At 41.4% G+C, this 25,235-nt stretch overlaps 1 protein-coding gene across 4 annotated transcripts in view; it reads right to left on the bottom strand.

The window, feature by feature from the left end:
- The window catches only part of WBP1L (WW domain binding protein 1 like), a 50,812-nt gene extending 27,148 nt beyond the window's left edge, over window positions 1-23,664 (bottom strand). The window contains exon 1 of one of the 4 annotated variants that reach the window (XM_028730420.2): window positions 23,528-23,664. In XM_028730420.2, coding sequence (XP_028586253.2) covers window positions 23,528-23,551 — 24 coding nt within the window. In that variant the 5' untranslated portion in view covers window positions 23,552-23,664. Of the gene's footprint in view, window positions 1-1,686; window positions 1,921-10,886; window positions 10,932-22,835; window positions 22,976-23,527 lie in introns of those variants that run through there. The other 3 variants (XM_028730417.2, XM_028730418.2, XM_028730419.2) reach the window with 3 other exon arrangements.
- Between the last annotated feature and the right edge of the window lie 1,571 nt (window positions 23,665-25,235).

Raw genomic sequence — 25,235 nt, 5'->3', positions numbered from 1 at the left:
AATATCAGGAAAGAAAAAAAAGTATAGCTGCTTTAAAGATAATAAGCAGCCTAAGGTGTATCTTGTGAACTATTTATGGGCCTATGCTTTAGCTATTTGATCTAGTCATACTGAAATAAGGCCCTATTGTTTACAACTCTAAAATAGCTTCAGAAAAATTAGAAATCAGTTTATTTTCTAACATACACTAAACTGGCAGATATGTAGCTAACACAGCACAGGGAGCTTATTGCATTTACACAGCAGTTTCCAAACAGCTATATGCTATAAGTTCAAGTAGACAGAAAGGATAAGGCAACTGCTTTTGCTGCTCAGACTGGCCCTGTGAACCACAGACAGGAGCAAACAGTAAGCAACTAAGCAGCTAAGGACAAAGAGAAAAATGAAGTGAAACAAAGAAAAGGTAAACAAACTGGTTTCAGAAACTGGATTGCCTCCTTTGAGGCTTCCTACATCAGTAAAGAAACCCCAGAAGGTGCCCAAATTTCCTTTATGGAAATATACATGGATTTGAAAGATTTCTAAAGACACGTAGCTATCTGTTGCTGACGTAATTCCAACAAGGTCAATTGGTTCAATTTCAACATTTCTTGGGAGGCTTAACATGCATACTCCCCAAACTGATGCCCTTAAATTGGCAGCCCACAGCTTTCCTTTTCTCCAATAGAACTATAGCCATAACCGAATCTTAAGTTCTATTTAGAACTTTACATATAACCTAAATTTATTCTGCCCGCTTCAAGTAAGCAGAGCAGTCAGTGGCAAAAGGTCATTGCGCTAGAGGTAGTTCTTGTCTCAATTCTTGAATAGCATTATGTAAGCCCAAATAAAAAAGATTTGGTTTTAAAAAATAAACTAGGTAGCTACAAACAAAACAGCTGTTTTTCACTTTTTAGAGTGCTTTTTGGAAAGTAAAACTAACAACACTCACCATCAAAAAAAGGAAAGAAAAGAGAAAACTTTAATGCTCACATACCTGCAATACCTCCAAACTTCATTTGCTACACTTACTTGCCTAAGAACATAAGCTAGGTGAGGTGTACAAGTAATCAGATGTTGTTCCTGGAACAAATAGCTCCTGGACTAAGCTGGTTCAAATTTGGTAGAAGCCGGCTGCTGCCCACCAAGGAGCAGCTGGGTGACTTGCTGCTTTTACTCATTCCAGGCTATGTATGTTGGTTAGTAGTAATAAAATTATGAGTACTTTAAAACTCCAGCACAGACACCACAAATTCAGAAACGGGTTTAAAAAGCATGTGCACTGTTAGCTCTGACAGTTTGCTGTTTCTTGTTTACTCTAAACCAGAACTCAGCCAAAGCACAAACACAAAACCCAAGTAAGCTTTAAACCCCTAAAAGTCCTTAAAGCACACAAAAACCAAAAGTGAAAGCCATAAAATAGAGTAAAGAGGGGGGGGGGGGACACGGACAAATTTTTTGCTTCAGATAATAATAAAGTTTCTTCCCTTTATCTGCAGCATTATTCAATGTTAAGTAAAATAGATTTGTTTTTCCCCTAGCATAAACACAACAGAGGAAGACAAAAGATCACATTGGATTTTACTTGACTGGCTCACTTCACAAAGGCAAGCAGAGCTGATTTTCTTTCTTCTTTTTTAAGCCAGCAAAATCTCACATTCTCCACCCTAGCTAGTCAAACAAACAAACAAACCAGAAACAAGTTACCTGCCGCAGGCCCAAAAGGAAAGGCATTCTGCATTCTCATAATCCACGCTAGGGGCTTAAACAAAGGAATTTCTAGAATCCCAGAATAATAATTTCCTCATCTGTAATGGACAGGCTGCATCCGCAATCCTGTTTAAACCAGGGCTTCCTTGGCTGGGAATGTTAAGTAAACAGGGTCCCAGGACATAGAATGCACTCACTCAGCCTCTCTCTCTCTCTCTCTCCCCTCCCTGTGACCAATCTCAAAAGCAGCAGAGCCTCCGTAGGCGTTTGCCAAGGGGGAAGTGACATCAGTAGCAGCACTGCAAGAGGGGGGGAAAGCTTCAGACAGCTGCTGATTAACAACTCAAAGAGGCCTACTGCATAGAAAAAAATGCACAGTAGTTAGCAAACAGAAAGTACTTACACCGGAAACCTGGTATTTACGAACTGCTATGGTTGTTAAATGCACTAAAAAATTGTAAGATAAACTTTTAGTTATATTTAATTATATTAGAAAAGTATTAGTTGAACAAACAACAGGCCTTTCTTTCAAAACCATTCACTAAGTCCATGAAAGCTAACTGTTGTTGTTGTTGGCCTCTGTCTGTCCTGGAAGACAATGGAAGAGTGCGCCTTTGGGGGTGAAGTCAAACTGTTGGAAGGTTACAGAGCCTGCCGTGGTTGTAGAGACCGATAGGGGAGAGACATGTCTTGTTGCAGCTGGGCAACTAAAGGCATGTGGTTGTGCTGATACAGGTGTGCTATGACGTTTCTTCTCTCTGCACTCCTCCCAGCAATCATTCCTCCTCTGCCCACTGCTGTGGATACACCTGGGGTCACACCTGCCTATTAGAGATAAGTATTCAGGTGTTCATTTACATATGTTCACATAAATTCAAGACCAAATTCAAGCCAAATTTTCACCCTCTTCCAGTCTGAATTAACTCTGGTTTTCCGGACAATTTGAGCAAAAGTGTCTTTAACTGTAGCTCCTGCACTGCACTGGCAAACTTCTTTGGAAACAGAATTTTTAAAACGCCGTTTGGAATATAGTAGGTTATCCTGCCATTTTAAAGGGGGAAATGTGTTTGTGTGTATTCATTCTTTGGTGATCACTCGTAGCTGAGTAAGATTGTCTTAGTGTCCATAGTGTGTGTGTATGTGTATGTAAAATTGGTGGTAAGGTTGGCTATTGCATTCAGGTTTAGCAAAATGCACCCCAGATGTATCTTCCATTTTAGAAATCTTCCATTTTAGAAACTGTCATTCATGTCCCAGTGACCTCAGTGTTCTGTGTGGGTCCAACTTTAATAATTTGTCTGGAAATCAGCTGGTACAGAATGCCTCTACAGTGGTACCTCGGGTTACATACGCTTCAGGTTACAGACTCCGCTAACCCAGAAATATTACCTTGGGTTAAGAACTTTGCTTCAGGATGAGAACAGAAATTGTGCTCCGGTGGCGCGGCGGCAGCAGGAGGCCCCATTAGCTAAAGTGGTGCTTCAGGTTAAGAACAGTTTCAGGTTAAGAACAGACCTCTGGAACAAATTAAGTACTTAACCCGAGATACCACTGTATTTGTTTATGAGCTGTTGGGAACCGTTTTGAAACATCTGCATTGACTGCCAGTTTGTTTCCAAGCCTAATGCAAAGTGCTGGTTATGACTCTCAAATCTTCACATTGCCCAAGCCTTGGCTATCTCGGGACACACATTCTCTCTCTCTCTCCAACAACAGGCACCTCCACTGGATTCTCACATCTGCTGACAAGGCTCCACTCAGTTTCATAGGCTGCTCCTTTGAAATGCTCATTCAATACAGTAATAAACTTCTCAGCATTTGTGTATCTTCTCTTACTCTTTTTGAAAGGTAATTTGGAATGTCCTAAATACCTCCCCCATACAAAGGAGAGGTAAAGGGAATCCCAAAGTTGCTGTCCAGAAGCATAAACAGATTGTTCAAAAGGAGATTCTACACCTAGGCCTTAGAGCTCTTCTCAGTTTTCATGCCAGTGGTAGCTAGTTTCTCAAAAACTGTTTGTCTTCTTGTAAGCAATGGAGTACAGCGGTACAGCAAGTTCCAAAGTAATAGAGATGATATGAAAGAAAGTGAAGTGATCTAAATTTAACTTTTGCTATACCTCTGCTTTAAAAGTTCAGCAATCTTTTTTGTGCTTCTCTTAAATCAGCAGCTGTTCTCGCCTGTCACATGTCAGCCTAGAAGCCTCACCACTCCCCCATGTCGGGACACATTGCATACATATTTACCAGACTGGGAAGTTTCCCCTTCTTTCTGTTTGTTTGTTTGTCTATTGCAGATCTCTTTAAAAATCAATAGTTCTACAACGTTGCAAAAAATGTTGCGTAAGAACTGCAATAAGTTCATCCACCATTAAAAAAAAAAAAAAGTGGTCTCCTGAAAGTTACTGGAAATTCAGTTACACAGCTTAGTCAATACTGAAAAGGGGAAGAAAACTTATTCCAAAGCACATCCCAGTGCAGATGGTTTAAGGGGCACAGGCTCCCTCCTCTCACAAATCTCTTCCTCCACTCTGTGCCCCCCCCCCAATTTCTGACCCTTCCTCTTCATTCTCCTTATTTCTCTGCATCTTCCCCCCCCCCCAAAAAAAAACATTATCTCTATGCCTGCCTGCTGAGTACAGAGGCCACAGTAACAAAGCTTTCCTTCTTTTACCACTTCACATACAAAGACATATGAAGGTAGAAAGGTATTTTGTACTGGGTAAAATCATTGCTCCATTTAGCTTTGTATGATCTGGGGTTCCCAACCTTTTTAGGCCTGCAGGCAGATTTGGAAATCTTAGAAACTGCCATGGGCACCACAAATGCACCCATTTCACAGGAGAAACACAACGATGCTCAAAATCCGCATCAAAAGCAGGGGAAAGACCTACATACACCCCAAAACAAACTAAACACAAAACAAAAAGAAAGGGCAACACCCCTGCCAATCAAACATCCCCTCAAAACCAACAACAACGCCCTGAGAAACAACCTCAGCTAACTTTGTTTTAATTGGAAAGGGGAGGGAGTCTTGGCAGGTGCAAAGGAGGTGCATACAAAGCTCAGGTATGGAAGAATCTAGCACTGACTATAAACTTAAAACACATTTTGTTAAGTATTTCTGTATGAAGGAGGCAGAAGGCATAATGCTACATAACTGGACTGTCAGCAATAGATGTTTTGCTCAAAGTACTAGGACAAGACAAATATACAAAATACACAGTATACACGTACCATCCCTGCCTTTTCTTGTTGAGCTACAGTCATCCTTTATGGTTAGCCATGGAAGAGGCTACATTCCTTTATATTAGGAACTTGTGTGCAATTCATGGCCTCATTAGAATCCCAGCACAGAGCAAGAATGTGCACAGACAGAGAACAGTGGGCAGCCAGGTAGATATGTTGCTGCTGAAAGCCACAAACTCACTCAACTCACATGATGAGTGCACACACCACTGTAGGCCATGTCTGGGCAGTAATGAGATAGAAACAGGAAAGCATAGCTTTAATAATTCCTAGCTCTTCCAAAATGGTTACAAGTGGTACCTCGGGTTAAGTACTTAATTCGTTCCGGAGGTCTGTTCTTCACCTGAAACTGTTCTTAACCTGAAGCACCACTTTAGCTAATGGAGCCTCCTGCTGCCGCCGTGCCACGGGAGCACAATTTCTGTTCTCATCCTGAAGCAAAGTTCTTAACCCGAGGTACTATTTCTGGGTTAGTGGAGTCTGTAACCTGAAGCGTCTGTAACCTGAAGCATATATAACCTGAGGTACCACTGTACTTGCCAATTGCAGCTCTAACATCACTCATTGGCTAAAACCCTGTAAGGTGGCGACTACGAACCAGGTTTGCTCATTTCACAAAAACGGGGGGGGGGGGGTGTTCACATTTTGGCTTATATGGTTTGATCCACAGCATGTAAGAACTTTTAAAGCTTTTTTTTTTTTAATGGCAGCTAAGAGTCTAGAACCCCTAATGGCTTTGCCCCCACCCCAAAGAAACACCACCCAACCCTTTCTACCCATCTGGCAGCCGCTCTGGGCCCAGTGCCACTTCACTGTTGCTTTGTGGTGCTGGTGGGGTTTTTTTTTGTTTGCCAATGTGATCCTTTTTTGAAGTCCAATGAGAAACCCAGTTGCCTCAGCCTTATCTGTTCAGAGCCTTTCTAATGACACTCACAGCAACAACAAAAAATGGGGAGAGGGAGAAACAGTTATTGCACAATGGGGCATGATTTTTATTCTCCCTTGCATCTTCACTATGAAAATTCCCATAGTGTTTGAAATGCACCCATGGTGAGGGAACGCAAGATCAGGACAATGTACATAAGATAGAGAGATAAAGGCTGGAGCTTGCTTACAATAAAAGGCAAAGGTCAAAGTGAATACTGCCGGCTTGCCTTTGGGCAGAATACCACAAGCACATTTTTTCTCATTTCTTTCAGTTCATATCCCCCCCCCCACACACACTTTCCCCCTTCTTTTTCCTGTCTGAAGGAAAAGCAGAAAAAATTCTGAACATAGAAGAATGATGATCGGAGTGGTTGGAACAAGGAAGCAAACACAGACTAATATCATTTGCTGTGTTCCAAGTTGTATATTTCCATGCCCAGCCACTGTCACCTCTTTGTTGGCAGCTGTTTGTGCCTCCAATAAGCCGCTAGGGATCAGTGACAGGAGATTCACTGCTTGTTCCTCTGACTTGTTCTTGAAAGAGTAGATGTATATTGGAATTGAGAACATAATGCTGGTATGAGCGCGCGCGCGCGCACACACACACACACACACACACACACACACAAGCACTCCAAAACGAAGGTAGTTTTTAAAAACTTTAAGCATAATATGTTAGAATGCATGACCAGAAAGCATGAGAGTTTTGTTTGCAACTTAGTGCTAGATCTGAGTTGGGTTGGGTGCAAGGGGGAAATTTAGGTAGATTAACTTTGCTGCAACCTGAGGGATGTTCTGATTGGAAGATTTTAAGGTGGAAATGCAAACTGGCACTACTGCAGGCCTGCAGAAGGATTAACATAGGGTTTGGGCTTCATTGCAGGGTTGTAGTAAACTGCTCTCTGCCACAGCTGCCAATTTTTACGAAGTTTAAAAAAGAAGAAAATACATGTTTTCACATGAAATAAGAACTGAATTAGAAAGAACAGGAATTCCCATCTTCAGTATTACATTTTTTTGGAAAGCGGGCAAGTAAAGAGTGGGCTGTGAAGTTACAAGTACAGTGGTACCTCAGGTTACATACGCTTCAGGTTGCATACTCTGCTAACCCAGAAATAGTGCTTCAGGTTAAGAACTTTGCTTCAGGTTGAGAACGAAATTGTGCTTCGGGAGCGGCGGCAGCAGGAGGCCCCATTTGCTAAAGTGGTGCTTCAGGTTAAGAACTGTTTCAGGGTAAAGTACGGACCTCTGGAACGAATTAAGTACTTAACCCGAGGTACCACTGTATACTAATATTCTGTTGTCTTCTATGGGCTGCTCTAACTTCTGCAGTGGAGGAAAGTAGCTTCTATAAGCAGGAGTGGCTAGCTTGTGTCCCGCCATTTCTGCTGGACCCCAACTCCCATCAGGTCCAGTCAACAAGCTAGCCACCCCAGTTCTATAGGAATCAGAAAGCTCCATCTTGTGATTCTAGCCTATTTGCTTTTTCTTTCTGAGTACATAATACATACATGATATCACTACTTCCTTGACATGCTAGTCATAGCTGGGACTTCCGTTACTAGCTTTCACAATGGGAGCAACTAAACAACTGGGCAGAATATGAGCAGCACATTTTCTCTCACATCACATTTTCTCTCAGATACACTAAGCGTAGAGAGTAGCTCTTCCCTTTTAAATAAAAGATTGGGCTCTGGGCCAGATTGTTTCCAATAGGTGCTGGCATAGCATGGCCAGAACCAAAAGGAAACACTGCCATTGTGTTAAGTTAAGTGACCAATTTTTAAATTTAATACTAGGCATGTGGGGCCTAGGACAGAAGTGCACAGGAAGGTGAGATTTAGCTCTTCCCTCCCCAGGTTCCAATGAAAAATCACCCTCTTGTCACTATTAGGGAAAAAAGCTGCCAAGATCAAGAGTAAATATAGAAACAGGATTTTTTTGTGAAAGAGAAATGAGTGGAACACACTTCAACAAAAAAATAAGATTGGCCACTGTCCTCTTATGTCTTCTTCTTCTTCTTTGGCGATCACTCATAGTCGAGTAAAATTGTCTTCCATAAACATGGCTTTAACAATGAGTCTGTAAGTGACTATGGAGGTCAATTCTGGATCCACACTTCCTTCCACAGTGGGGACATTGGTTTCCGGGCGGGAGTTGATCACGGTGTGGATTTGCCAAGCGTGCCTTCCTCTTAGCACGTTTCTCCCTTGTGTTCTGAGTTCGAGTGTCTTCAAAGCTGTAAAGGCTGTTCTCCAATTCCTCTTATGTTTCTCTAGTAAACAAGAGCTGAACTGAAAAGGGGGGGGGGGTTTTAGCAAATGTTTTTGCAGCCCTCAAAAACTGCCCTCTACTTTTGAGAGAGGTTTTTTTAAGCATGTGAGACTGAGGTACTGTATTACTTCCTATTCTAGAGGACTGTGAAAGGAAAGGAAGTATTCACACATAGACGCACATTGTGATGTACACACGTAAGAATTCACATGCAAGCATATCTAAATGCACATCTCTGCCAACCACCCATTCAGGTTTGACTGACACTAGAGTGAGAGCAATAATGATTTATTTACCTCCAAGGATACTACAGGCAATTTGTTTTATGATGTTATCCCATTCACTATGTGATCTTCAGCTGGCTGGGATCACATAATAAAGTTGGTTTTTTAAATGTACCCAATAACAGGTGATTGGGACAGTAAATTTATAAGCAATTTTTTCTCAAGTTCTTAATGCAGGTTGTGAACTTTTTCAGCCTTAGGGCAGCATTTCCTAACTGGCAACCCTCTCAGGTTGTGGGGCCGTTGGCAAAACTGGGCAGAACAATGTATGTGACGTGTCCCAACGTCAATGCTCTACCAGGTTCAAATTTACAAAAATAACTTCTATTTGCTTAACTATAGGTAACTTACTAGATAGCTGTTAAATCACTGAAGTTCCAAAGTCCCTCACCTGAACAGAGTGCAACAGAAGGCATATTAGCTGTGAAGAGAGACAATGTTCTGGGTATTCATATTCAGCTAATTACATGTCCAAGATGCATGGCAAAGATTTTGCAAGAGTGTTATCAGCAAGTGTATTCCTCAGCTGTGAGGAAATTAAAAAGTAGCAAGTCATGGATGGTTTCCAATATTTTGCATCTGAGAGTGTGAAGAAGTGATAGTCTGATATAGTCCAGACCACTACTTTTTATCAGCCAGCTGTCCCAAGAGAGAACATTAACACCCTTTGATCCACTGCTGTGCAGTCATTAAGCTTTTAAATAAATGCATAAAATGCCAACATTATCACCACCAGTAAAATGCCCTTCTGAAGATCAGGGCCATGCATATATACAGGCAATCTTGCTTACTTTGTTTTTACAAAATCCAAGGCAAGAAGCCAACAGCTGCTTTCATCAGGAAAAACTCATTCACCCTCATATTAATCACTGTGTACATAGATAGCAAAACATATTTTAACAATTAAAACCACATTAACTAACATTTGTACACTTTAAACAATTTTACTTGTCATCTTTCACAGACATCATACTACAACTATGACTCCAAACTAGCAAAAATGATAGCAAAAAGCTATCATTCATTCCTTTCACTATTATTCCACTAATTCTCTTCCTCATAAACCTTCATTCTTAAGAGACATACATATCACATTTTCAACTTAGCAATTCAACATTTGCAGTACAAACTGGCATCTAGTATTCAAGCACCCCTCAGTTCTTCCCAGAGGTGCCAGCTTGAATAAAATATTTGGGGGGGTAGGTAAGCCCTGTCCTGCATAATTAATCACATGATGCAGTGCACACACTCTATTTGAATGGCAATGCCCATCAACTTTGGGGGGCCCCAGCCCCCTCAAATATTTTAGGAGGGGGATGAAGCCCCCAAAGCCCCTAGGAGTTGGCTCCTATGGTTCTCCCCATCATTTCCTCTGTATTTATTTTATAAAAAATATTCATAAAATATACCACTATTCATTTTTTTAAAAGGAGTGGTTTACAACAGTCATACATAAAACCATATAAAATTATAACATCAGAGATCAATTAATAATTATGGAAAGATGTATTCTTAATTTCCTGCATAAGCCAGATAGAAAAGTTTTCAGCAGGTGTTTAAAGGTTGAAACAGAAGGTGCCTTCTGAATTTCTACCGGCAGAGTATTTCGCAGGAATTCCATAGTAAACTCAATTATCCTAATATGGATCCTTATGTAAGTAAAATGGCACCACACCCACAAAAGAGAGCATGCTCAAAGAAACACCAAGATTTTTCAGGAAGAGTTATATAAGCAAATATCCGAAGCAAATATTCACATAGTGCACAAGCACTGTAAGTGTACCCATCATAAGGTTTTGTACCATGTAATGTAAGTGATGGAGGCTATATTTTGCTTTCACCACAACCACATCCCAAAGCACAGCAACTTACTTCTCTCCATAAGAGTGAAAGGCATACATTCACTGCTCTAAGAGAAAGAAGAGAAGTACACCCAGACAACAACAATTGTCATAGTGGCTAAACTGGCTCTTTCTTCCCAACAATACCAGTCAATAAACACCAAGCTTGCTCCATTCTTCATAGCTCATCTCAAATTCCATTTCCTGTTCATGACTGACAGAACATTGGCAAGTGACTTCTTTGAATACAGATTTCTGAAAGTATCTAATTGGTTAGATTGCATAAACTACTGCAGTTCATCTTCATCACATTAAAACCACATATAGTCACTACAAAGTTCAAGTATTTTTACTACCGGACAGGAAGAGGGAGTGAGAAGAAGCAATCAAACATTATTCCTTACAAGAAGAGAGATGCTTTGAGAACTACATGCCAATTTCACAGACAGAACTTGATCACATTCAGAAGCGTCCAGGTTCTTTTCAATGACCAAAAGAGCAGTAATATTTACACAACATACGTTCCACATCAATATGCAATATAACTCTCCAAGTGTTCTGACAAATCACAGCTGTGAACAACTCAGTTTTTGGGTATCTAAGATTCAGCCAACAAGTAGTACCTTCAAGAAGTGAAACCAAACCATGCGCATCTCATAGCTCAGCAGGATGGAAGTAAACATACTTGTTACCTGAAAAATTTAGACCCGCCCTTTCATTTCACAACATCAGATCTGCCAAGAGGGAGGAATGACCAGGCAGACAGAGAACAGTCAGAATCTCCATGAGGGGGCAGATGTCATTTGATCCTCCCATATAAGAGAACTCTGTGTCCATGTTTACAATTTCATTACAGATTCCCCACATAACTAGCCAGGAGTTAGAAACATGGCCAGAAGTACCCTCTGCCACTTTCTTCCGGTAAAGAATAGGACCAGGTTCAGACTGCAACAGAGAGGCAAATATGATTCTATATACCATATTTTTCCATGTATAAAACTAGGTTATTCTCCTAAAAAATAATGTCAAAAATTAGGGGGCATCTTACACATGGGGCCATCTCTCCCCATTTTCTTAAATCTGAGTCCCCCAAAATAGGGGGCGTCTTATACATGGGAGCATCTTATAGACGGAAAAATACGGGTACTTGGCAGATATAATTAAATCAGAGATCATTTGTTATAGGTATCCCAGGATGCTATTGAGCAGCATAAAGATTAGATACTTCACAAGTGAGGGCATGTAGTGGAATAAGAGTAGGGATTGTTCGGCACTTTAATAATCACAGCAAGTACAAAGGACATGTCATTCCCAACTGTGAGCTGCAAGGATTACTCAATCTGTTAACAAAATGTTAAGCAACTTGCAATGCACATGCATAGTTTGTATTTCCTTTACCTTGGGAAAAAGCATGGGGCAGCATGACATCCTCTCCTTGCTCTTTTCCTACCCTGCACAATGTAAATAGGAGAGGCCATCAAGGCACACAGAGACAGTTATCTCTGCATGTGTTTTACTGCCTTTCTTCCGAGACTTTCTTTTTACTACTGTACCTTTAAGAATGCCGTGTCAGTTTCACCATGTCTTCTGTTAACACCCTATGCATTTTGGTCACCTCTTTGGTAGCTGGTTATTAAAAATGAGAGGTTAAGGTAGTCAAATCAGCTTTCTATTAAGACACCACTGGAGAACCTGTAGCCCTCCAAGTGGTTGTGGACTACAACTTCCATCATCCCTGACCACTGGCCATGCTGGCTAGGGCAGATGGGAGTTGGCAGTCCAAGACCTGGAGAGCCATAGGCTTCCCAGTGCTGTTTTAGGAAGAAAACTTGTTCTTAATAGAAAGCAGAAAAATTAGGGTTGTCATACTTCAAAAAGTGAAAATCCGAACAGGGAAGTTGTTGACACTGCCGACATGGGCTGCCATACACCTGGAATTTCCCATACATTTAGGTGTACTGCTTGCGGCTGCAGTATTCCAGATATGTCTGGAAAATTCTGGAGATATGGCAACCCTAGTCAAAATGAACAACAAATAGTCAAAATGCTTTCCCCCCCCCTCCCCTGTCCCAACCTGTTTAGCTATAGCAATTTGTCCTGGGCCTTAAAAATGTCCAGAATGAAGATAAAAACAGCTTGATGAGGTTGTGTCAGTCCAACATAAATACAAATATAACACTATCAGTTTAAGTAAACTTGTTCTCATTCCATGGCCTAATTTAACCTGTTGGTTTAAAGTCTCTCTCTCTTTTATAAGTGTAGAACCTGATGAGCTAAGAAATTTATCTTTCTGATGGCCCTTCAGGATCAAGTTACACATGAGCTGCTGTGAGGAAAAAGATTTTTCACTCTTGATTTTATTACTACTTTATGCAAGACATACCACATGCTGTCCAATCCCTGACCAGACAAATTAGATCTTAAAAGCACTGTGGGATGCTTATTTTTGTTTACAGTAGAGCACTGTGTCCCTGGGACCCTTCCAGACATGTAAAAGTTCTCTCTCTATAAAATTCAGCTTGCTACACTGAAGTATATAGAGCATATCTGCTAAGGGGTGTCTACACCACAAAATCAATCTACTGTACCTTCAAATCTGTTTAAATTGCCATGACTGCTAGTCAAAGAATCCTGAGAACTTTAGTTCTGTGAAGACGACAGGAGTCTTTAGCAAAGAAATCCCGCACCAACTTTAGGTTTTACTGTTTCTCAGTCTAGAAGTACTCAGAAGCAAACTTTTCACAATTCAGTGTGCCTTCAAGTGACCTCTATTTCATCCAGATCAAGACTGTTTAAGCAAGGCAAAGTACAAGGCCAGTTGACCTGTACTCTGTACTTTGTACATCTGGGTCTTGCTTCAACCCACAGTTAAGCTCATGTCTTGGGAAAATCAAACTGAAACAGCTGTTGCAATATGAAAAACTGAAAAACACTCATTTATCTTGCATATTAGTAAAATGAAACAGAACAGATTTCTTAACACTAGAGCTTGAACAGCCTTATTCCAAGCTGAAATTCCCTCAGCCAGGGAGTCTAGAAAACTCTATTTCTACAGTCCATAAGGTTGTATGTACAGAATCTTGCAAATTACTTTGTTTTACATCCCACCTTTCAATATGTCCTCACATTATTTCCCACAGATCCCTGACCTTCTACAACATACCAACTTCCCTTCTGTTGTTGTTGTTTAGTCGTTTAGTCGTGTCCGACTCTTCGTGACCCCATGGACCAGAGCACGCCAGGCACCTCTGTCCTCCACTACCTCCCGCAGTTTGGTCAAACTCATGCTGGTAACCTCGAAAACACTATCCAACCATCTCGTCCTCTGTCGCCCCCTTCTCCTTGTGCCCTCCATCTTTCCCAGCATCAGTGTCTTCTCCAGGGAGTCTTCTCTTCTCATGAGGTGGCCAAAGTACTGGAGCCTCAGCTTCACGATCTGTCCTTCCAGTGAGCACTCAGGGCTGATTTCCTTAAGAATGGATGCGTTTGATCTTCTTGCAGTCCATGGGACTCTCAAGAGTCTCCTCCAGCACCATAATTCAAAAGCATCAATTCTTCGGCGATCAGCCTTCTTGATGGTCCAGCTCTCACTTCCATACATCACTACTGGGAAAACCATGGCTTTAACTATACGGACCTTTGTTGGCAAGGTGATGTCTCTGCTTTTTAAGATGCTAACTTCCCTTCTACAATATAACAAATCCAAATCTTTTCCCTAATCCCAGACCAAATTGTAAATTCTGAACAAGCCCCAAATTGTACAAGCAGAATGAATAATCCAAATTAAGCAAGTCTGTCCAGAGTTTGAGACTGTGAGGCACAGAATTACAGAAGTCCTGATCTCAGCAGCCCTACAGCAACAACAACCAGTAGTACTAGCATTTACGGTAATCTCAATCTGTGATCAAAGAGAATAAAGCACTGAGACACTACGGACTAAACATAAAAACACTTTAGTCACACTCCAGAACAGCAGAATATTAATACAGACCTGTAGTAGTAAACATTATGGATGATTTCAAATCCACTGTTCACATGAATCAAGTCTTTTGTAATGCTGCTATAAAATCATGAGATACCCCATTACTCCAGAATGGGAGACTATATAAAAATAAATTGAGCATTTTCCAATAAATATAATTCCGCAAATACATATGGTGAAAGAGATACACAATGTGGTGATATCTATTACTCCAGGACCCATATACATTATACCATCTCAGCATTATTATTTTTTATGTCAGTTGATACTACTGTATACATGAACCATTTTCTGCAGCACATAAACTCATTTGAGCATCCAAGTTTGGGATTGGGTCGAACTGGTTTTGCAGGCTTTCACAGCACACCCTTGAAAAAGATGAAACTAGGTCCCAGAAGCATGACCAGCTTCAAGTGTCTTTACATTTGAGTGTGATTGTCACAGACATATATTGGAGTGCTCATGAGAAATAGCACAATCCAACTGCTAGAGCAGCTATGAAGCTATTAAAACACACACACACACACACACACACACACACACACACACACACACCAGACTTTCCTTAAATAAATAAATACACCTGCACTTAAGCAGCTTTTTAAAAAAGAAATTAAAGGTGAAAAATTTCCTTTGGCATAAAGCTACTTGCAATACAATATAGATAATTTCAACACCACATTGATTTGTTTGGGAGTGACTAGTCACTAGAGGAAACTTTCTAAGAGGAAGCAAACAGGCCTTTCCCCATGCCTTCCTTATCTTCCCTTTTCGTCCATTAAACAACTTGTTCAGTTTTCAAGCTACTAATGCTGGACTAGGATTAGTGCCACAATAGGAATAAAGATGGTGTGCCCAGAATCCACTCAAGCCTCTTTGGCACCAGGCAAAGACTTTTCCGTATCTTATATTTATTTTATTTATTAAATTTATATACCATCCTTCATCTGGAGATCTCAGGGCAGTTAACTAGATAAAAATACAATATAGAAAAACAAAATAAATAGTTATAACGGAAACAAAACAATAACCCTCTCTTCCCACAACCACATTTAAAAGGCCCTGCTGTGATGTTGTGTCTTGTCAATCTACTGATTTTATTGGGAGGAAATCAACATCAGATTCTTCTGATCGTTTCCCATCAGTGCAAAAATTTCTGCCTGCCAGGTGGAATGATTCCCTCTCTCTGCATGCTGTTCTGGGGGTTTTCCTGAACCAGATTTGGGAGATGGAGGGAGGCACATGGGAGGAAGAGAGCCCACTTGTACTAAAGGGAGCCCTTGCACAGACTTCCACTTACACACCAGATGGACTGAATCTGGGCTGTTGCTTTTCATTCTCGTAGGATTTGTTAGCTGCACTGAGAACAGCAACACTGAAGGGTAGGGTACAGTGGTACCTCCAGTTACGAACTTAATTCGTTCCAGAAGTCCATTCTTAAGCTGAAACCGTTCCTAACATGAGGCACGCTTTCGCTAATGGCGCCTCCCGCCAGCGCGTGACTTCCACTCGCATCCCAGGGCAAAGTTCTCAACCGGGAGCATCTACTTTCGGGTTAGCGGAGCTCGTAACCTGAAGCGTTCGCAAGGAGGACAGTACGTAACACAAGGTTCCACTATATAATTTCCTCAGTAAATGGCGGCTAGCCTCATTGCTTCTCAGAAAGCAACTTCTAATAAATAGCTGGGAAAGAAACCGGCATATGATCCCCCAACATCAGACAAAACTACTACATTCAGCATTCAGTTTGAGTTAAGAATGCCACCTACTGGTTCCTGGTGCTTCAAGATTGACTTGTTTTGACCCTACTTTGGCTCACAAGATGAGGCATGATCAAAAGAACTGGGAACTATTGCTGCTAGTGAAAGGAAGGGAGGATTATCTTGGCTGGAATGCAGGCTTACATAAAAGTTAAAATGTTGAATTCTTAAGTTACTGATAACGGCTTATCCGAAAACCGCAATAGTTATAGGTGAATTAACTCCAACACAAGATGTTTGGAGAGAGATCAAGAGAAAGGGGAATATCCAGTTAACACTAATGCTTTATTTTACAACCATGAGAGAAAAACATAAAGGCATTTAGTTTTTGCAAAATCATACTACAAGGAAACAGGTGAAGATGGACTCAGACAAAATGTCATGGAATTACCACATACAGAACTCCAAGTAAGTTTTGAAATTAGTGCCCCAGAGCTTTCATCAACCCTACATGCAAGAATTAAGTACTTAATTCTTTCCGGAGGTCCGTTCTTAACCTGAAACTGTTCTTAACCTGAAGCATCACTTTAGTTCATGGGGCCTCCTGCTGCCGCCGCGCTGCCGGAGCACGATTTCTGTTCTCATCCTGAAGCAAAGTTCTTAACCCGAGGTGATATTTCTGGGTTAGCGGAGTCTGTAACCTGAAGCATATGTAACCCGAGGTACCACTGTATCTTACTTTGTCTTACTCACCATGAGACCTTGAACATGTTTGATGAGCTCTGCTCCTCCAGGCCAAATTGCTCTTAGAAAGCTGCAGAAAGGAGCCAAAGTTTCACATACATCTGGCACATACACCAAGAGTTCGTGGCAACTGCCGCTGGTCAGCACATGCACACTACAACAAAGGCAGTTGCTACTAAGCTAAGGCTCAAGTTTCCATATTAGAACATCAGTTGTCCTCCCAAGCCATTCCTGAAGAAGTAGCACTCAGTCAGTACTATGAATTGCTGCCACACTGCAATCCAGTCTTACTGAGGTTATGGAAAGTTGTGTTTTACATGCTCCTCTTTTCTCCAAGAAACACATTAAAGAGCATATTTTCCTCCATCACCATATCCAGCATGGAACATAGTTTTGAGGTGTTACCCACTATAAAATCCCAATCTCCATGCAGTCCTTTTCCCATTTACACTACCTATTACAATGTTTTTTGTCAATACTTTACCAACATATCCCAAACTTTTTTTCTGTTTACAAATTCATAGTCAGATAATTATTAAAACAGATAATTTCTTTCTACCTCTTTAGAATTGTATGAAATCAGTAGTTTCCTCTGCATTGTTCAAATATCATCCACAGCTGAAGCATTCCTTCTGAATCCAGCTTACGCTACTCGCAACACTTATTTAGTGCCTTACTAAGGTCTTATTTATTGCAATACTAAGGTCATCTACTAAGTATTGCAATAAATAAGACCTTAGTAAGGTCTTATTTAGTATTGCAATACTAAGGTCATCTGCACCGACCTCCATAAAAAGGCACATGGAGAAAAGGGCAAATAAATTTGAATCAAACCTAACACATGTTGCTCTTTGTGCTTGCAGAGTTGCACTTCCAGATAATCTAATCTAAAGAGTCTGACCGCCATACATCTCCACATCAAATAGACAACTGCAGTTTCCATTACAATGGCAAAACCAAGTTCAGAAAGTATCAAAAGTTGAACTAGATTCTGGCTCTTTAGAATGAATATGAAGTAGTGTCTATCAACAGTATATTCTATGAGGCTTGAAACCCTGTGGTTGACATGTTTAAGGACCATTTGAAAATTATCTTTACCCAGGTTTTTTATCTGAGATCTATTTTACATTGGGGTACAGTGCACACATCACTTTTTAGTACTGTACAATGTAATGATTTTATAGTTATGTTTAATTTAGATGCTTGTTTCAATGATTTACTACATAAAGGCATCCTCTGCTCCAGACTGGAATAAGGGTTGGGTACAAAAACATTGAAATTATAATAACTATTATTATTACAAATGAAATTTCAGTTCCAGCATATGAAATTTAGCTACATGCACAAACAAGAACAATCTCTATGTCTCCCCAGGGTCTTTGCTTCTCTGTCCACACCTTTTATTTATCTATCTAATAAAATTTATATACTGCTTAATTGTATATGAAACCTCCAAGCAATTTACAAAAAATATAAAATATACATTTTGTTGTTTTTTGTTCTGTTTTATGGTATATTTATTTGTGTTTTTAACAGTGTTGTAAGTCAGTTAGAGACCTTGGATAACGTGACTAACATCTAAAAGAAAAGAAAAAAGAATTTATTATTATTAATAATAAAACTCAAAGTTAAGAACTAGTTTTAAAGAATCTGAAAATGAGTAAAATCAGCAGTTAAAATTATACATTATAACTAAAATTACAGACTTAAATACAGGTTAACTTCACCTGTCTGGCTAGACTTCCCTAAACAGGAGAGTTTTTAGCACATGCTGAAAAGAATACAGTGAAGGTGTCTGCCTAGTGTCAATGGACAGGGAATTCCAGAGTGCAGGAGCTGCCACACTAAAAGATCAATTATTTACAAGTGTAGAACAAACATAATGTGGCACTTGCAAAAGTACAGGTTCCATGGATTGAAGTGGCTGAGTGGGCATATATGGTGTAAGGATATCTTTTAAGTAAACTGGCCTCAAGCTGTTAAAAGTTTCCTACCAACTACACAGAACTCCTATGCTTCTCTCCCATTCATTCATCCTTCATCACATGCCTGAATGGAAGCTCTATCTGCTGCACCCCCACCATATTTGGCTCTCTAGCGTCCTACACCCTCCAACAATACTGACTTGAGCAACCTGTATTTGTTCCCAAATTGTTAGCAACAGGACAGACCCCAGCCTAAGTCCTGTGCGAACGTTTTTCAAGTCACTTCTCTCACAAAAGTTACAGTGTTTGGCAGTGGGCTTTCTCTCTTCCCCCTAAGCAGTAAACCTTTGCAAATGTTTTACGGCATCATAACAAACATCCAAGAGAGATTGTTCAGGACAGGCAGTTTTCAGCCTGTTACCTAAAGTCTACTGTATGTATTTCATCCAAAAGACTCAAGGCTCTAAACATTCCCTTCTAACCTAAGTTCCAACAAACTAATACAGCAATTCAAAACAAGAACCTACATGTTGGTAAGACTCTACAAATGTGATTGTAGAATGCCAGCTTATGCAAAGGCCTGCGTTACTTTTAATTTTTATACAGTACTTAGCAATGCTTTGTAAATTATAAAACAACATGGCAGATGTCTGTGCTCAAGTACAGTATTGTAATGGTATGACGCGCAGCAAAGGTGTTAAGCTCCTAAAACAAAGAACCTCAAATATCTAACTGGTCAAGAATAATAAGAGGGAAAAACCTGTAATCATCCTTCCTAGAAGCTGCCCTAACAGCCCTCCTCTCTGTATCCCTCATATAGCATCTAGGACAATCTCTCCAGGAATACCTTGAGATCCCTGTATATGAATATATGAGATCCCTGTTCACTTCAGTCTAAGCATGTGGAAGAGAATGGAGAACAAGTGAAATTTCTGTTATAATTAAAATGGAAAACTCTACAATAAGGGGACAGTTTTAACCCTGCAATACCCTCTCTCAATAAAAATCCACCAAGCACCACTTCTTATTTTTAGGCATCTGTTCAAGACTTTCTTGTATCAACAGGTCTCTTCAGTTGATGGATTTTAAGAGATTGGCTCGTTATTTACAACGTTTCTGTTTTTATATTTTTCTTATCTTGACTGTGATTTAATATTAGTTGGACAATGCTTAGATGCCTTCTATAGGATTTTGTGGTTTATAAATATTTTTATAAATAAATAATAAATAAACTTTATCTCCACTCAATTTTATCTAAGATCCTCTTCCTTGACTCACTAGCAATGTGGTTCATCAGTCACCACTTGACCACAAATAGACAGTAATTAGGAATTGGGCAAGCATGCATAGAAGAAATCAACTGCCATGGAAGGATCATTTGCTAGTGGGTGGCACCTACCTCTATTATTCACTCCATCTCAAATACTTTAGAGCAGGTGTAGGGAACCTTTGGCCCTCTTGATGTTGATGAACTACAACTCCCATCAGCCCCAGCAAGCAACACCAATCGCCAGGAGTGATGAAAGCTGTAAACTCATAGAACTGTAGAGTTGGAAGGGACCACAAGAGTCATTTAGTCCAACCACCGCAATGCAGGACTCTTTTTGCCCAACATGGAGCTTGAACCCACAACCCTGAGATTAAGAGTCTTGTGCTCTACCAACTGAGCTATCTGTTTGCCCAAATGTTTCTCACAGTTGCCTTAAAGATATATCATAGAATCATAGTATTGGAAGGGACCCCAGGAGTCATCTAGTCCAACCCCTGCCAATACATGACAGATGGCCATCCAGCCTCTGCTTAAAAGGAGGAAGGAGAGTCCACCACCTCTCATGGGAATCTGTTCCACTGTCAAACAGCTCTTACTGCCAGAAATTTCTTCCTGATGTTTACTCAGAAACTCCTTTATTATAAATTGAATCCATTGGTTTGAATCCCACCCACCAGAGCAGAAGAAAACAAGTTTGCTCCATCTTCCATATGATAGCCCTTTAGATATTTGAAGATGGCTATCACATATCCTCTCAGTCTCCTCTTTACCAGACTGAACATACCCAACTTCCTCAACCATTCCTAAGGCTTGGTTTCCAGACCCTTTATCGTCTTGGCTGCCCTCCTATGCACACATTGCAGCTTGTCAATATCTTTCTTTAATTGTGGGGCCCAGAACTGGACACAGCACATCAGGTGTGGTCTGACCAAGGCAGACTAGAGCGAGACTATTACTTTCCTTGATCAGGATATACATATATACCTTCCACATGCATTAGCAAAATCTGTAAGGTTTGTAATGCCCCAAAAGTTTATGGCATGAACTATTTGTTCACTGAAACTGAAAAGATAGAATGGTAAAAGCATGTTCAAGCAAATTTAAACCCAGTATGTTAATTCAAATACAGGAAGTCAGCACAAAAAGAAAACACATATACAACATTCCCATATGGTTGATGGAATTAACAAAAGCAAATGAAGCTGAACAGGCCTTGCTCCTATTACCATCAATCCCCTTACCTCTTTGATATGGCAAAGATTACAATTCAGCTCCCCCATAAGAGAACTGCCTTCAAAGATCCAGATACAAAATAAATGCCTCTTCCACAAAAACACCTCCCTGTTCCAGATTTTTGAACTTTCACTAATAATGCCAAGCCCTTCTCCTCCTCCTTTTCCAAAAAAGTTCCACTCTTTCTCAGAGATATGTTTGCAAAAAAGAGCACTCTGTGGTATCTTCAAAACCAGTTTATTACATATGAAAACAAAAGATTACATATGAAAACAAAAAAGGGCAAAAGAAACTACTTCAACAAGTAACATGCAAAAAAAGAAATTCCTAAAGCAGGGGATCAACACAAAGTGCATTTAGCAGAATATAGGAGGAGAAACACTAAAATGTGAGACAAATTACCCTTTGTGCGATAATAATTTATTTAGACCACGAGAGAGCACGCATTAAAAATTTGGACACTCATTATGTAGCCTCTAATTCTGTGTCCTAGACTTTAAGTTTAGCGACCTTAAGGTCAGAGATAAAATGCCTAGGGAGAACACAATGTTCGCCTACTAGTTTCTGTAGGTTTCCATTTACAAAGTTTGAGTTGCATCCATTCATTCTTCCAGGAAGAAACTATCCTGTTTGGCTTACATATTTGTTACATCTAATGAAAACTCTTATCTAGGGCAAGTTGGATTGCTGTTTTAAAAGATGCCACTATATATTTGGCTGCCACACACATAAACAGTTGGCATTCTGGAATTAGGACTGCTTCACACATGTCTTTTTTCTTACTCAGGACCACTTTTCATGCCATACTTTATACTCAACCACACAGAATACACACCACCTTAAGGACACCTGTCTATTACCTGCAGGTTAGCCCTTCAAAATAAACAGTAGGATCAGCTGAATAGGCACTGAGCCTTGCACCCCATAGAGGCAACCTATGCTATCTATGCCTGTACATCCTTCACAAGAGAGGTTGTGTGTGTGTGTGTGCTGTATATACAGTGGTACCTCAGGTTACATACGCTTCAGGTTACATATGCTTCAGGTTACATACGCTTCAGGTTACAGACTCAGCTAACCCAGAAATATTACCTCGGGTTAAGAACTCTGCTTCAGGATGAGAACAGAAATCGTGCAGCGGCGGCACAGCGGCAGCAGGAGGCCCCATTTGCTAAAGTGGTGCTTCAGGTTAAGAACAGTTTCAGGTTAAGAACAGACAAGTTCTTAACCCGAGGTACCACTGTACAGGTATGTGAACCGAAGTGCAAAACACCACATGATATAAGCAGCCCACAGAGTGCCAGAGGGTGAACTTGTACACTCAGGGAAGCAAATGTATGAAATCAGGAATGACAACTTAACATGCACATTTCGTTTCCCCCAGGAAGGCTTAATGTGCCAGACATTTTCTACTGCGAGAAGCACAACATCCCAAGGATTACACCCTTTGCCACAACAAATGACCCCACCAGCCTTTCCAACAGGGATGCCCCTTCATCTCCCTCAAGCCCTTCGCCTCGCGGGCCTTTCTGAGCAGCCGACTCCGGACCTCCCCTCAAGCCCTCCCCGCAGCGGGGGCAGAGGCCTCTCTGCTGCTCCTTCCGCAACCCCCTTGGGCTTCCCCGCCCTGCCCTTCACTCGCCTCACCTCAGAGGCCCGAACCCCGGAGTCCTCCCTCCCCACCCTTTGGCCCCTCCTCCCCGCCCCTTCCTTCCTACCTGCGCGGGCTCCACGCTGGCCGGGAGCCCCTCGGGCAAGGCCTGGAAGAGGAGCAGAGCCATTGCACCGAGGAGCCTCCTCTCCATCCCCCCACCCCACCCCCCGCTCCCCAGCTCTCTTCACCCGGCGACTGTGAAGTCTGACCCGTGAACTGGTGTACCTCGGGAGGCTTGCCCGGCCTACGGCATGCTCCCCATTGGGCAGGAGGAGGGCCTTCTTTTCTTTCATTGGCCGCCTCCGCTGCTCTTTAAAAGACCGCCGCAGAAGCAGAAGACATGAGGCGTAGGTTCCGCCCTCTTGGGCGTCGGCCAATGAAAGGAGCCGCGAGGCGGCCATGTTAAGTGTGGCGGAAACTGTTGGGCAAAGCGAGAGAATCCGCCAACTATCAAAGACATTTAAAGGGGCAGCAGATTGAAAGCTTAGGAGGAGAGGAGCGCGCAGGGTCCTTTTGGGGGGTTCGGCCTTCCGCCACCGCGGCGGGATCTTTTGATAGGTCCAGGACCATCAGACATATTGGCATTGTTAGTAAAGGATAGGCAAGATTAAAAAGGCAGCTGCTCTAGACTAGAGTAAGATGCTCATTCACACGCCGAACATGAATCCTTGTCCTGCTTCTCAGCACACGCGGCACAGCTCCCACAGCCGACTGCATTCAATTCACTTCCTGAATCTCCATGACCTACTCACTCACCCAAGCACCGTCTGATCCTTCCATTACCGGTGGCAATCACAGCATTTCTTGGTTGGAGAGAATCTGCAGCCTGTCTTTATGCGCCCTGTGTCTTAATGCACCTGCCTCTGAAGCAACCTTGGTGTTTGGCAAGAGAGGCATCTGCCTTGTGGCGGCTTCAGTGACTGAGGAGGTGCATAAAGAAGAGGGAAAGGCGGGTCAAGCTGAGAGCATGAGCCATCCAGCTGCTAATAGCGTTCCTTTCATGAAGGCACCGGGGCAACTGATCACCATGCCAGGAAGCTGAGGGACAGCTCTGCCAGTGGCTCACCATCCAAAATGTAGTGGCCATTCTGAATGGTTTAAAGGAAAGAAAACTAAGCTATTCATTCAGCTGAATCTGGATCATCTGAATGCACTAGTTTCAAATAAACTCAGAACTCTAGGAGGCACAAAAAAATATGATCAAATTCATTCAACTGCTTAAGTGGGCTGTTTCATACATAATTACATCTACGTTAGCCTTCAGTGCTATGCTGTACCATTCATATGCTCACAGTTTTTTGTTTTTTATTATAGTATGACAGTTGCTCACATACACTGAGGTGAAAATGCATCTCTTGCTGTTTGTACTGAGACAAAGGTACAGAATGTATGAACTAGCTGTCCCAGAAATTCATAACAGATCTAATCCTTCATTTTCTCCTCCAAACAGTGGTTCATTTAGGTAATTTTAGGCATTAGACAATGGTCTCACACGAGGAGGGGGAGGCTCTTTAGATGTAATATGTATTACTTCACTTAGTTCAAATGACCTAGTGTCCTGCCCATTACAGTGGTACCTCGGGTTACATATGCTTCAGGTTACATACGCTTCAGGTTACAGACTCCGTTAATCCAAAAATATTACCTCAGGTTAAGAACTTTACTTCAGAATAAGAACAGAAATTGTGAAGCGGCGGCAGCAGGAGGCCCCATTAGCTAAAGTGGTGCTTCAGGTTAAGAACAGACCTCCAGAACGAATTAAGTTCTTAACCCGAGGTGCCACTGTAAATGGTAACGTGCATTATGGAGCACCTCTTCCCAGTCCATGTATATAACCCCCTCCCTCTCTGTTGTTGTTTTCAGCCAGTTAGTCAAGACCTGTTTATTCCAGCAGTCTTTTTTAAAATTAAGATTTTTTTATTGTTGTTAACCGTCAACCCCCAACTCATTTGTAACTGATTTGTACAGCTTTTATGAAATTGGAATCTGCATATGCTAAGATCCACCTTGAATTGTGTATTCTCATGAAAACATCATTAAGAAGAGCTCTGCTGTATGAAGCCAAAAGACATCATTTTGTTCTCCTTCAGGTAGCATTCTTGACTTCAGATACTGGAGGTGGGGTGGGGTGGGGTGAGCATGTGAAATTTGTTGTTATAATATTACTACAGTAATAGATGTTATTAGACCAGTTTTTGCATTTTACAGTTACATAAAGTTCTACCAGCTGAGCTGTTTGGGGCTATCCAATTCTGCCTCCCCTTTAGATAAAGGTGAAGGGACCCCTGACCATTAGGTCCAGTCGTGACTGGTTCTGGGGTTGCGGCGCTCATCTCGCTTTACTGGCCGAGGGAGCCGGCGTACAGCTTCTGGGTCATGTGGCCAGCATGACTAAGCCGCTTCTGGCGAACCAGAGCAGCGCACGGAAATGCCGTTTACCTTCCCGCCGGAGCGGTACCTATTT

Source organism: Podarcis muralis, chromosome 6, assembly GCF_964188315.1.
Source record: "Podarcis muralis chromosome 6, rPodMur119.hap1.1, whole genome shotgun sequence".
Taxonomy (NCBI): Eukaryota; Metazoa; Chordata; class Lepidosauria; order Squamata; family Lacertidae; genus Podarcis; species Podarcis muralis.
The sequence above is the reverse complement of the archived record's forward strand: the minus strand, read 5'-3'. Positions and strand labels throughout refer to the sequence as shown.